Source organism: Mobula hypostoma, chromosome 5, assembly GCF_963921235.1.
Source record: "Mobula hypostoma chromosome 5, sMobHyp1.1, whole genome shotgun sequence".
Taxonomy (NCBI): Eukaryota; Metazoa; Chordata; class Chondrichthyes; order Myliobatiformes; family Myliobatidae; genus Mobula; species Mobula hypostoma.
In genome coordinates this window covers 87,059,159-87,074,034 of record NC_086101.1, presented here as the reverse complement: position 1 = coordinate 87,074,034, position 14,876 = coordinate 87,059,159, and the positions used below count along the sequence as shown (strand labels likewise).

General features: G+C 41.0%; 1 protein-coding gene across 3 annotated transcripts in view; it reads right to left on the bottom strand.

Moving 5' to 3' along the window:
- Nucleotides 1-14,876, bottom strand: part of LOC134346855 (low-density lipoprotein receptor-related protein 1-like) — a 2,119,020-nt gene that overhangs the window by 984,546 nt on the left and 1,119,598 nt on the right. For all 3 annotated transcript variants that reach the window (XM_063048628.1, XM_063048629.1, XM_063048630.1), the window contains one exon: nt 4,648-4,884. In XM_063048628.1, the coding sequence (XP_062904698.1) occupies nt 4,648-4,884 (237 nt within the window). The remainder of the gene's footprint in view (nt 1-4,647; nt 4,885-14,876) is intronic.

Here is a 14,876-nt window from a genome sequence, read left to right as displayed (position 1 = left end):
AAAAAGGATATTATCTGTCTATTCTATCTATGCCTTTCATAATCTTATAAACCTCTGTCAGATCTCTCCTCAGCCTCCACCACTCCAGAGAAATTAACTCAAGTATGTCCAACCTCTTGTTAAAGCACATGCCCTCTAATCCAGACAGCATCCTGTGAACCTCTTTTGCACCCTTTCCAAAGCCTTGATATCCTTCCTATAATGGGGCAACCAGCACTGTATGTAATATTTCAGAGGTGGTGCAACCAGAGTTTTATAATGCTGCAACATAACTTCCTGACTTTTGACTCGATGACTCAACTAATGAAGGAAAGTATGCCACATATCTTCTAAACCACCCTACAACTTGTGTTGCCACTTTCAGAGAGCTATGAACTTGGACCCCAAGACCCCATTGTTCATCAACTCTGTTAAGGTTAAGATTATAGGCATTCAAAAGCAAATCTTGGTCTTGTAAGTAATAAAGATTCTTGGTTTGCAGGGAGGACCTGATAGACCATACGAGTTGAATATTGAAGATACTATATCCAGAACACACCACAATTGGCAAAGGTGGGGCAGCAGTGGGATACTGAATGCTTGAAGCAAGATTTGTGAATTCAGTACCCCAAATTTGTTCAATCCTTTAACTTAAACAATTTCTGTCAATATCCCATGCTTGCAAATGCATGTATTTGTTCTTCTTAATTTTCTTCTCAAATAATTATACATTTTTCCCATTTTTTCTGTCAATTATTGTATATATACAGTATGTATATATTTTTTCCCTTTCTGGTCTTCTCTAGCTAGTGTACATTTTGTTCCTCAAATTATAATTCTTCTGGCTGTCACCACAATCATAACTAGGCTTAAATTAAATGTTAAAAAAAGGTTAATATTCTAATCTCACTAGCAGATGCTCATCCACCAATTAATAATATGGCTTGAAGAATCCATGACACTTACTTTCAAGGGTTTGAAATCTAAATCATTTAAAGTGCCAATTTAAATAGAATATAGCACAATAATTATTATAGACTGTGGGTGAAACTGATCTTAAAAGAGCCTTCCTATATTAAATTAATGGAAGCTAAAATGATTGATTTTAATCATTCACAATTATCTCCTTCTCATTCTGCTTTGTGGTCAGATATAGACAAGACATCATTTGAAGTGTTTAATAATTTGCTGGATATATAAGGTTATTTTAGAGAGTGACTGGTCTCCTCTGTCAATTATGCCCATCATCACTTTTATATCTTTTGGTTGGCTGGAAGGCTACAATTGGAACTTCTCTTTTACAGCATGTTTTTATTACGATGTGACAAAAATAGCTTCTGAGACACTGGAAGAAAGAGGTTAACGTGACATTTCTACAAAAATTATAGAAAAGATAAGAAACAATAAAGGAATGGAAAATGAAACAAAAGGAAAGAAAAGGGGAAGGAAATGGCCAATTGAATAGATCTCAGACATTTAACCCTTCTTTATTATTCTTCATTCTTTGTTTCGAAAAAGATACATCTTAAGTGAAAATAGAGGAAGTGGTGTGTGTGTCCTTTTTGGACTGTAAAAAAATGTTTAGTGAGGCATAAAGTGCAAAAGCAAGGGTATCATAATGAACACCACTAGTTTGGCCAAAACTGGAGTATCACAGAAATACTGTATGTCATTGTAACAGCATGCCGACCGTATTTCCTATCTATGCTAATCCCATTTGCCCCCATAAGACCCATACCCTTCCATACCTTGCCTCTCCAAATAACTGTCTGAACACCTATTGAACATCTTTCTTCACTTCCTCCTTTGGCAGCAAATCCTAGTTATTCACCAACCTTCTGTGAAAGCTCATTCTTCAGGTCTCAAATTGTGTGTAGTTCTGAGGCCAGAAGAGATGGACCAAAATGATTCCAAATATGAGGAACTTTAGTTATGTGTGTAGGCTGGAGAACTTTAGTGGAATTATTCCTGGAATAGAAGGAGAGGTATCTAAAACCTTAATGGGTAGAGACAGGGTAGAAAGAGAGAAACTGTTCATTTTTGCAGAGTTCAGGAATGGAGGACAGAAAATGGCAAAGCTTGCACAACAAATAACTGGATTTGGAATACAATCCCAAGGCTATTAAAAGAGACAGAACTCAAAAGCTGAATTTGGAAGTAAAGAATTTGCAGAGCTATGGGGAGAGGATAGTGTGTAGGATTACCTGGAGAGCTCTTGCAATAAGCTAGTCTAGACTCAATGGTTTGAATGGTTTATTTTCCATGTTATATTCATTGTGACTTTTTTCACTTGTACCTATTCTGTTCTGTACAGGTCCAGATTGCTTTAGAAGTGTAGTTGCTAATGGGATCTGGGCACTATTCCCGCAAAGGAGTAACATGAAGTATTTTGGAAAACACAACTATTAATTAATACTCAACAAGGTTCCACAAGCAGTAACAAAACAATTAGAGGGTATTATGATAATAAATGGATAAATATTGCCTGGAACATGAACAAAATCCTCCTACAATATTTTTCAAATAATCTTTGCAAATTTATATACGCAACTAATAGGGCAGATGGGCCATTGGTTTTGCATTTCTACTGAATGATATCATTCCGTCAAGGCTCCCAAGTAATGCAGTGAGATTTCATTCTTAAATGTGGGTTGTTTTGTACCACCTGCAGCTAGATTGGACTGTAGTTACCACTGTAATTGCACAACTGTAATCACAATTAATTGGAAACATGCTGAAGAGACACTTTATCTAAATTAAGTAACATTTCCCCACTAAGTCACACACAAAAAAATTGCCCTGGAATCATCTTTCCTCTTCTTCTCTGTGAGCCTCTCATTCTATAGCACAGAAGTAGTGTGTGGATTATGGATTAAGGTATAGATTAGATAAACAGAAAATTCTGGGCGAAATTAAAACCTTCACAGATCAGGTGACATTTCTGACAAGGAAAATGATCTGATTGCAAGTGTCTTGCTGTTTTTATGTTCTAGGGTGGATCAATCTCAGAGAGAAGCACAGAAATAATACTTTGGGTTAGCACATCAATATGAAGATTTTAATGCATTCCTGACCATAGAACCATAGAACCATAGAAACTACAGCACAGAAACAGGCCCTTTGGCCCTTCTTGGCTGTGCCGAACCATTTTCTGCCTAGTCCCACTGACCTGCACACGGACCATACCCCTCCATACACCTCCCATCCATGTATCTGTCCAATTTATTCTTAAATGTTAAAAAAGAACCCGCATTTACCACCTCGTCTGGCAGCTCATTCCATACTCCCACCACTCTCTGTGTGAAGAAGCCCCCCCCCCCAATGTTCCCTTTAAACTTTTCCCCCCTCACCCTTAACCCATGTCCTCTGTTTTTTTTCTCCCTTTGCCTCAGTGGAAAAAGCCTGCTTGCCTTCACTCTATCTATATCCATCATAATTTTATATACCTCTATCAAATCTCCCCTCATTCTTCTACGCTCCAGGGAATAAAGTCCTAACCTATTCAACCTTTCTCTGTAACTGAGTTTCTCAAGTCCCAGCAACATCCTTGTAAACCTTCTCTGCACTCTTTCAACCTTATTCATATCCTTCCTGTAATTTGGTGACCAAAACTGAACACAATACTCCAGATTCGGCCTCACCAATGCCTTATACAACCTCATCATAACATACCAGCTCTTATACTCAATACTTCGATTAATAAAGGCCAATGTACCAAAAGCTCTCTTTACGACCCTATCTACCTGTGACGACACTTTTAGGGAATTTTGTATCTGTATTCCCAGATCCCTCTGTTCCACTGCACTCCTCAGTGCCTTACCATTAACCCTGTATGTTCTACGTTGGTTTGTCCTTCCAACGTGCAATACCTCACACTTGTCAGTATCAAACTCCATCTGCCATTTTTCAGCCCATTTTTCCAGCTGGTCCAAGTCCCTCTGCAGGCTCTGAAAACCTTCCTCACTGTCTACTACACCTCCAATCTTTGTATCATCAGCAAACTTGCTGATCCAATTTACCACATTATCATCCAGATCATTGATATAGATGTTTTCTCCCATGTTGATCAATTAGGTGTTTATCTTAATATGCTTATCAAAAGATTGATTAATCACTATTGTTATTGGGAAGAAAGATTTACAACATTTTTTGAGCAAGGCAAAGGATCATCGAATTTATTGAAGTCATCATTATTGTGAAATGGGATGCTTAACTCTTATGCCTCGCTCTTTTACTATTAAGGGAGTCACATTAAATCAACCCGCCATTGTGATTCTGTGATCGTTCAGGTGCCAAATAGCCATGTTAAACTATTGTGGCTTATTAAATAATTAAATCATTAATTTCTCTATATTTCATAGACATTCTGAAGTAGGTTAGGTAATAAGATCTAGTGATTAGCTTTTCAGATGGATTAAGTACAGCTCTGTGCTGCAGCATATTTCCCACCATACCTAACAACAGCAGTATATAGCTTTGTTGCTTCTAAATCTCCTATATCAGTAATTCATCCCAAAAGTAAAATAAAAATATATTTTATTTATTTGGTAATGTGGAAAGGAGCGTGCACAAATTATATGAAGATTGACACGTATTGCCAACCAGTCATGGTTACAAAGTTCTCGCAATCAGCAGGGAGAAATATCCCGATGATTCCAATTTACTTACCATCTTTTAGGATTGTCTCTCGACCTGTGCCATCGATTTTTTGTCGTCCAATTAAGAAACTGGTCGTGTCAGCAAAGTAGATGTAATTTGTTTCCGCATGAAAGTCAAGAGCTCGTGGATTGACAAGGTTTTCTACTTGCACCATATATTCATCTGTTGCCTTGGTGTTCAAATCCATTCCACGAATGATTCCTGGTCGGCCTTTCCCATAAAAAAGGAACAGTTCATTTTTTGGCTCTGCAATAAAAGAGTAGAAAATGACAAGCTATTATTAAGTTTTGATTCTCTGTTTGCTTACTCTCCTCAATAGGATTTAATGACAATAATCAACATGTTCTTTTAATGTGTAAGTAACCAGAATAATATTAAGCAATTAAAAATAGGGTTCCATAGTTATTTTGTAATTAACATATCAAGGAATTGGTTCCTCATCGAAAATATTTTGGACGGTATGGGTGGTGCTTCTCGCTCTTACTGACACACCAAAGCGAGAGAGATGCAAGAAGAGGACGGCTGGCACAGATTTGAGGAAGGCCATCACCTTCATCAAAGACGGAGCCAGGCCTTTCGTAACCAAACAACCAAAGCCCAATCGACTGCTAATGACCAGGTCCTGGGAGATGAGGGTTGATGTGGGAAGGAGGCTGCAGTTCCCGGATGTGGTGCACACAACCCTACACCCGGACATTGTACTGTGGTCAACTGAAGACAGGAACCGGGCATTGTACTGTGGTCAGCTGAAGACAGGAAAATAATTCTGGTTGAGCTGACTATGCCATGGGAGGAGGGATGGGAAGAGGTCCATGAAAGAAAGGCCTTGAAGCACCAGCCCTTAGTGCAGGAATGCAAAGTCAAGGGATGGCAGGCATGGTTGTTCCCTGTGGATATCGGCTGCAGAGGTTTCCCAGCCAAATCAGCATGGCGGTTGTTGTCAGATCTGGGCCTGGATGAAACGAGCAAAAAACAAGCAGCTCATAGGATAAGGGAAGAGGTAGAATGAGCCTTTTGTTGTATCTGGAATAGGTGAGAGGAGGGAAGCTGGAAGCCAGGAGCAGATGGGCAGTGATTTGGCCACCACTGCCAGCCCACCAGCTGGAGAGTGTCTGGGTTAAGGGTCAAAACACTCTGTGAAGGTTGGGAACCACCTGATGACATCTGCTCCTAGCTGAAGGTTACGGTTATCTGAAAAGGTATCTGCAGAATGCAATCTCCAGGAAAGACTGGCACGGGCTTACAAGGCTAGCAACCTTGTGGGCAGCACTACAAGAGGGCACCACTCAAGTTATGATAGAACATGAAGAACAATACCCCCAGAGTCTCCCGAGAGGGGGAAGGATGAGAGACTCAACCAGTCATACCAGCAACGGCCAGGACAGGGAACATGACTACGAGGAAGCTAAAGCAAACAACACTGTCCAGAGAGTAATTCACAGTAAGGAGTCATTGTGGGAAAGTCTGCAAAAACGTCAGAGGGCTTAAGGTACATCAGAGCAGGTCTAGATGTGGATCAATGGTGACCCAAGTGCAGCACACAGACTTAGTCTCCGGTGAGATGAAGGAGAATTCCAGCCAGGAAGCACCCCACAGAGTTGAAGATCTCTCCTCAGCAACAAAGAACAGACCAAGTGAGTTCCTCTTCAGCTACCCACCTACAATTCATTCATCAAGGAAAGAAAGTATCAAATGACCTCGATCGTTAGACAACATCACCTGGATGCAGTTTGATAATGATCTAGATGGCATACTGGAAGTTGTCTTAGCAGGTCCAGTACACAGAAAGATCGACTCACTCACAGACATAGCATACAATCTAGCTAAGGAAAGGTTTGGCCCTGTGGAGTGAAGAAACCAGCCCAAGTTACCGCAGCAACCTAATAGAAGGGAAAGGGAGGTTCGTCGTTTGAGAGGTGAATTAAAGACGCTCAACAAGAGGTTTAAAACCAGCTCACTGGCCAAAAAAGAAGGTATCAAGGACTTAACCAGTATGTTGTGGGAAAAGCTGTGTAAACTCTGGAGGGCGGAACATCTACGACAGAAAAGAAGGAAGAAAGAGAAAAGGCGAGCGCAGTTTGTGAGAGATCCATTCAGCTTCACCAGGACTCTTCTCAGCCAACAAAAATCTGGTATACTATCCAGCTCGAAGCCAGAGGCAGAAGAGTTCCTGCAGGAGGCACACAGCGACCCACGGAGAGGTCAGGGACTAGGAACCAATCAGGCTGTGCGTAGACTGGAAAATCCATCAACTGAGCTGAATGTGAAGGACCTACATGGCAGGAAATCCAGGACATCATCCGGAAAGCTAAAGCATCAGCTGCCCCAGGCCCAAGCGGCATACCTTAGAAGGTGTATAAGAAATGCCCAAAAATTCTTTGGAGGCTATGGAAGGTTATGAGAAAGATCTGGGCCAAAGGTACTATTCCATCAAGTTGGAAATTGGCAGAGGGATGCTTTATTCCAAAGGAAGAGGATTCTTCCACAATTGCCTAGTTTAGGACAATTTCTCTGCTAGATGTGGAATATAGGATTTTTTTTTCTGTGCTCACAAGAAGGCTGACTTCTTACATGACGCAGAACCGCTATATCAACACATTCATCCAGAAAGGCGGTATTCCAGGCTTTTCAGGGTGTCTGGAACACACCTCAATGATTAGCCATTTGATCCGTGAGGCTAAGCAGAAAAAAGGCGACCTAACAGTTGTCTGGTTAGACCTCGCGAATGCCTACGGGTCTATTTCACATGACATCATCCTAGAAGGACTCGACCACTACTACATCCCAGTGGCTATTCGAGACATGATCACCAGCTACCTAGGAGGATTCAAACTCAGATTTACAACAGCCCATTTCACAACTAGTTGGCAGGACCTCCAGAAGGGGATTCCAACAGGGTGCACCATCTCCCCCATCCTATTTATTATGGGAATGAACCTCCTATTATCAGCAGCAGAAGATGTAACCCGCGGCCCAACGCTGGAGTCAGGCATTGTTTAGCCGGCTCTACAAAGATTCATGGATGACATCACTATAACAACTGTGTCATATGTCCAAGCAAGATGGGTATTGGAAAGCCTGGGTAATGTAGCTACTTGGGCGAGGATGTCCTTCAAGGCCAAGAAGTCCAGGTGTATGGTGATCAGAAAGGGCAAAGTTACTAGCAAGTTTAGCCTCCAGGTTCAGGGTGAGGTCATCCCTTCCATCGAAGATAACCCAATAAAATGCTTGGGGAAGTGGTTTAATGTGTCACTGACAGATGGGGACAATGTCACCAATGCTGTGAAGATTGACAAAACCGGACTTCCCAGTAAATTCAAGACCTGGCTGTACCAATACGGCATTCTGCTCAGGCTTCTCTGGCTCTTCACACTTTATGACTTCCCCATGACTGCCGTAGAGGGCATCGAGAGGAAAACCAACAAGCACCTGCTGAGATGGTTGGGAGTTCTCCCAAGCTTCTCTTCAGTAAGCCTCTATATTCGATCTGGGCAACTGCAGCTTCCCGTCATCTGTTGTGGAGGAATTCAAGGTGGCAAAATGCAGAGCCTTATTAAGCTTGAGATTCCAATGACATCATGGTAAAGCAAGCAGGCGTCACAACCAGAACTGGGCGTAAGTAGGCAGCCAGTGCAGCTGTGGAGCAGGCAGAGTGTTCTCTGAAGCTGTGAGATATCATCCCTGCATTGGGCAGCAAGGCCTTGGCTCAGTTCACTTTCAGCAGTAGAGAAGTGCAAGCATAAGGGACGGGCAAGACATGATAGAGGCAGAAGTATGGATCTGTGAGGAAGAGAAATGGATGTCAAAGGCAGTGGAACAAGGGTCCCAGGATGCCTGGACAAAATGGGATCTGCCTAAGTGCAAGATCTCATGGGCAGAGTTATGGAGATTGGAGCCCTTCTGTATTTCCTTCCTCTTCTAATCCGTGTATGACACCCTTCCTTCGCCATTACATCTGTACACATGGGGGATGAGAGAGCACTTGAACTGTAAGCTTTGTGGACAAAAGGGGACGTTGGCTGACATACTGTCTGGGTGTAAAACAGCTCTATCTCAAGTACGGTATAGGGGGCGCCTTGATAAGGTGCTTCTGGCTCTTGCTGACACACTAGAGTGAGAGAGATGCAAGAAGAGGAGGGCTGGCACAGATTTGACAAAGGCCATCACCTTCATCAAAGACGGAGGCAGGCGTTTCGTAACCAAACAACCAAAGCCCAATCTGCAGCTAATGGCCAGGTCCTGGAGATGAGAGTTGATGTGAGAAGAAGGTCGCAGTTCCCTGATGTGGTGCACACAACCCTACGCCCAGACATTGTACTGTGGTCAACTGAAGACAGGAAAATAATTCTGGTTGAGCTGCCTGTGCTGTGGGAGGAGGGATGGGATGAGGCCCACGAGAGAAAGGCCTTGAAATACCAGCTGTTAGTGCAGGAGTGCAAAGACAAGGGATGGCAGGCATGGTTGTTTCCCGTGGAGATCGGCTGCAGAGGTTTCCCAGCCAAATAAGCATTGCAGTTGTTGTCAGCTCTGGGCCTGGATGAAACGAGCAAAAAAAAAAGCAGCTCATAGGATGGGGGAAGAGGCAGAACGAGCCTCTTGTTGGATTTGGAGTAGGCGAGAGGAGGGAAGCTGAAAGCCAGGAGCAGATGGGCAGTGATTTGGCTACCACTGCCGGCCCACCAGCTGGAGAGTGTCGTGGTTAAGGGTTGAAACACTCGGTGAAGGTTGGGAACCACCTGATGACTTCTGCTCCTGGCTGAAGGCTATGGTTACCTAAAAAGGTATCTGGAGAATGCACACATTAACAGGTATATGTAGCGTATATTATTCTATTCTTTTTATGTCTTCAGTCATTTTCTCTATTTAATAAGTAATGTCAACTCCTAAATGTTTCATTAATTCACTTCATAATTGATTAAATAACTCTATCTCTCTCTCTCTCTCTCCCCACAGATACTGACTGATCAGTTGAGAATCCTGAACATTTATTGCTTTCGTTTTTGATTTTTATAATCTAGGTATCTTCATGTGGCATTAACATTTATTGCGTGGCAGCATATTTTCTCGTCACAAAATTGCTGCAAAAAATAGATAAACCATTTGGTCAGTTCAGTATTGATGGCTAACCAGTGGATCTGTGGAAAACTACCAGCTATCTGAAAAATGTGACCATGTCTTCTATACTTCTGCACTTGTTCTTTACATGGCTGGAGAAGTGCAGTTGCACACAGAGATGATCTCTCATTCTATTCCTGGACTCATTATCAATAAAATGCCGAACAAAGGATTAGAGACAATTTGTATGTAAGCCATCAGGTATACTCTCAATATACCTTGTGTATCAAGCATTTCCTGATTCATTTCAATTAAGTCATTAACCTTCAACTAAAAGGTGAGGGTGAGTAGCTTATTTCTTGTTTATTTTCCTTTATTTCAGTGTATCGTTGCCTTTAATTAAGAGGAGTAGCGCTGTGTATTTTCATGTAAATATCATAACTTATATTTTAATAACTTTGCTATTAAAATAGCTTCTCTAACTTTTTTCAAATAAATCTCATCACTCAAAACGGTTGGGAACAATCTAAGGGCCAGACAGCATAAAGTGTTGAAAGGCCAGATGTTATTCAGAGGGCAGGTCCTCGACTCCTTCCATCTGTAGCCTTGATACCAGTCAAGGTCCACCATAACCCACAAAAATATATTGCAGAGGACAGAGAGCGGGATGGAGATATTTATAGCCACTGCTTCAGAGTGCCAGAGACCCAGGCTCCATCCTGACTTCAGTTGCTATCAGCGTGGAAACCGCATGCTCGTCCTGCAATTGTTTGGTTTCCCTCTCGGTGTTCCTGCTTTCTCCCATATCCCAAAGATATCCCATATACCCTGACAAACAAACTGGTAGGTTAATTGGCCACTGCAAATTGCCCATAATGTATGGAGTAGTGATAGAATCTGTGGGAGGTTGATGAGAATGTTGGGAGAATAGAACAGTAGGATTAATGTAGGATTGCTCTAAATGTGATGGTGCAGATTTGATAGGCTGAAGGGCCATTTTCAATTGGATATCTTTCTGTGATTCTATTTTTTTTTTTAAAAATGTCACTTGTACATATCTCCTAAGATATTAAAAGAGAAAGATGGTGTGGTGATATCACGTGTCACATGTAAGAATGTGATTGGACAGAGTGTGAAGTGTAAGAGAAGGGCATAGGAAGTGATGTTTTGGCCCAGGATGAATCAAGAAATTGCAGAATTGGTGTCTTCTTGTCAAATATGTTTTAAATACCAACCTAGCAACCCTAAGGAGCCACTGCATCCACATCCTAGTCCTCAGAGACCTTATCAGAAGACCTAATCTTTTTGTAACTGACAACAAGGATTATCTATTAATAATAGATTACTACTCATTGTATCCTGAAGTGTGTGGTTTGAGCAGAACAACAGCAGAGAACTTCATCATATGCATGAAATCAGTTCTTTCCAGACATGGTGTACGTGATGAAGTTTTCACAGACAATGGTCCACAATTCAATGGTGAATGCATGAGATATTTTGCTCATGAATGGAACTTTGTTCATGCAAAATCTGGTCCATTTTTCCCTCAGTCCAATGGATTGGCTGAGAAGTCTGTAGGAATTAGCAAGAAACTGATGCACAAAGCAAAAGATAGTGATGTGATTTTTATAAAGCTTTGTTAGCCTATTGTAGTACTCCACTTGAATGTGGATTTTCTCCTGCTCAGCTCTTGATTGGACGCCACTTGAGATCCAATCTGCCAATAGATTGGAGCCTTCTGAGAATGGAGGGAGGTGAACAAGTAAAAAGATGGAAAGATGAACACAAAGCAAAGCGGAGAACATACTTTGACAGATGTTCTCGTCCATTACCTGAACTGCACCAAGGAGATGAAATGAGGATACAAGACAAAGTGAACACATCGACACAGAAAGCTGCAGTACTTGAAGAAGTACAACCCAGATGTTGCACGGTCCAAACAGAAGAAGCAGTGTTAAGAAGAAATCGCAAAGACCTCAAGAAAGAGCCAACTTCAGAGTTTCAGTTAACTGATGCAGACCAGACAAAACTTGAAAATAACAACAAAACACAAGAACTGTGTGAACCACTTAGAAGGTCTACTCATGTTTGTAAGCCCCCAGAGAGACTGATAGAGACATGCTATATGCATTTTCCTGATTAATGTTGCTAATGTTTTTTTTAAGGAAAGGAAGATGTGGTGATATCACGTGTCATGTGTAAGAAGGTGATTGGACAGAGTTCGGAGCATGCGCAGAAATGACAGAATGATCTAGAAACTTGTATGTTAAAAATGTGGTTGCTGTTTGCTGTTGTAAATAAAAGTTCTAGTTCTTATTCTTCCAGAATATGGTTTGTTATTAGTAACCCACACTAATACAAAGAACACAACAAATGGGTTTAGTTGGGACAAATTATTATCACTGTACAGGGAGACTTAAACATTGGGTCTTCATCTAAGATTTATCATCGATTAAATTTGAAATCTCTTCTGTGTGTAGAGGGTTGCTGATGTTTGGGAAACATTGCTTTGAACAGCAGAAGAGAATTCTAAATGTATTTGTACAGTTAACTTGATTACGGGTAATTATAGGTTTTTGTTAATTTAAAACATTTAAGGGTATTGGACAATTTTAGGCATGGAGTTTGTTCACAGATTAACCTCAATCTCCATGAATGGCAGAAAAGGTCATGTCCTTAAATTTCCTTGTGTATCCACTTGGGAGTAAATAATATTTCCTCAATAAGTGAATAACAAACGAATGCCAAGAGGCTGAATTGAATTTTGAAATGTATGTATGGCACTCGTCAGTCCCAGGGGAATGAGTTTCTAAGTCACACTAACTGCCAAGAAATATTACACTACCTTGCATTATATTATTTCCCTATTGGCAAGTTCAAATAGTGAGATTAACTGCGGGGGTCGACAACATGAAGAATAATGCTGTCAGCAGACATTAAGGTCTTGTGAGCAGAAATTCTGCTCTCAGAGAAAAAGAGGAAATGCCTGCCATTCCTTTTAACTCATGAGCTGTTAATGATATCCCATTTATCTGTGACTTTGAACTTTATGACTTGAAATCACTGTTCATTTTTAAGACTGCTTATGATAATAAATGAGACATCATTCTTTTTTTTATTAAAAAGAGAAAATTGGAGCCTTCCATGCCAACATTATTCCAACATATTTTCTTTCTAATATAGGATCCAAGTACACTGTTACCATTTCTCAAAGACAGGATGAATAGGGATCAGATTCCATGTCTATTTTAGTATCAAATCAAAGAGTTGGTGTCAAAACACACTTGAACAATGCTTTAAAATTACCAGATTAATTAACTGTCCACTATCCATCAAATTTAATTTTGCCTTTCATTATTTACCAGCACTTTCAATAGGAGAGGTTAAAAAACATGGGGAGGGGGTTAATAATTTGATAATGTTAATTGTAAATCGTCAACCAATTTGAAATACCACCTACTTTATTTTTCTATTCAGTCAAAGGGCTCCACTCTGCAATTTTTTGCATTTAACAAAACAAATACTTTTTAGTGTTGGAAATTTGGCAAGCTCAAAAGTTAAAGTAAATTTATTACTAAAGAATAAGTTGAATCAAGTGTATACTGAAATTAAACCACTGATTTCGCTCATCCTAAAAGGAAAATGTTCTCCTTATATGTAAGAAATTTTAAGCCCTCCACACTGGCATGGGAACTTAGGGACACACAAACTCTGGAAGGAGGCTCAGTTTAAGCTTGGTTTACTTTATCAATGGGATGAGTGCTTTGTGACTCAATCTGTTACTTGAAATAACATCGATCCACATCTTGCAAAGTTAATTTGCTGAATTCTGTCTCTATCACATCTTGAAGTGTTGCAACAAATGTTAGCTGCAGGGTGTGATCTATTTTACTGCAGCTGGCAATCACACATTAAATTTAGTGCCTTAAAACCTACAAAAATAATGGTAACAACCAAATCGTCTGGATGTAATGCAGTACCTTCCATTCACTGGGAGCCCAACAGTTTGCAGAACTTGTAAAAGGACGTATCATATTGTGAGGACAGGCAGCGAAAGGGCCTTATTACCATCATTATCCAGTGAATAAAAAATAACAAAGGCACCATAAGAGGCACTTGTGAAGTGGTACTGAGAGTATCAGAGAAATCTGATTGGAAAGCAGAGCAACATCAGTGAAATGTAACCAAGCGCTGCAGGCTATGGAGCAGAAAACTTAGCAAAATAAGAACGATAGATCTGCAGTCACCAGTTGGAATAAGGAAAACACATGCACATTTAGCAGCTGGGATGAGAAAAGCATATGGTCAAATGCTAATTGAGGTAAGGAAAATATGCATTGCTAAAAGCTGAAATAAGACACATGCACAATCAGTAGTTGGAATCGGGAAGATACAGGCTCAAGAAAGTCTGCAGTTTCTGGAAATCTGGGGCAGCGTGCACAAAACACTAGAGGAACTCAGCAGGATAAGCAGCACCTATGGAGTGAAGTGAGCAGTCAACGCTTCAGTCTGAGACAATTTATAAGACCAGAACAAAATAATGGACAGAAACCAGAATAAAAGAGGGTGGGTAGGGGAGGAACTGGTGAATCTAGGAAAAAGTGAGGAGATAGATAGATGGGGGGGAGTGGGAATGATGTGAAAAGCTGGGAGATGACTAATGGAGAAGGCAAAGGGAATCTGATGGGATCTAACCATATAACAATTACAGCATGGAAACAGGCCATCTCGGCCCTTCTAGTCCGTGCCAAGCTCTTACTCTCACCTAGTCCCACCGACCTGCACTCAGCCCATAACCCTCCATTCCTTTCCTGTCCATATAGCTGTCCAATTTAACTTTCAACGACAACATCGAACCTGCCTCAACCACTTCTGCTGGAAGCTCGTTCCACACAGCTACCACTCTCTGAGTAAAGAAGTTCCCCCTCATGTTACCCCCTAAACTTTTGCCTTTTAACTCTCAACTCATGTCCTCTTGTCTGAATCTCCCCCCACTCTCAATGGAAAAAGCCTATGCACGTCAACTCTATCTATCCCCCTCATAATTTTAAATACCTCTATCAAATACCCCCTCAACCTTCTACGTTCCAAAGAATAAAGACTCAACTTTTTCAACCTTTCTCTGTAACTTAGGTGATGAAACCCAGGTAATATTCTAGTAACATACATCAAAGTTGCTGGTG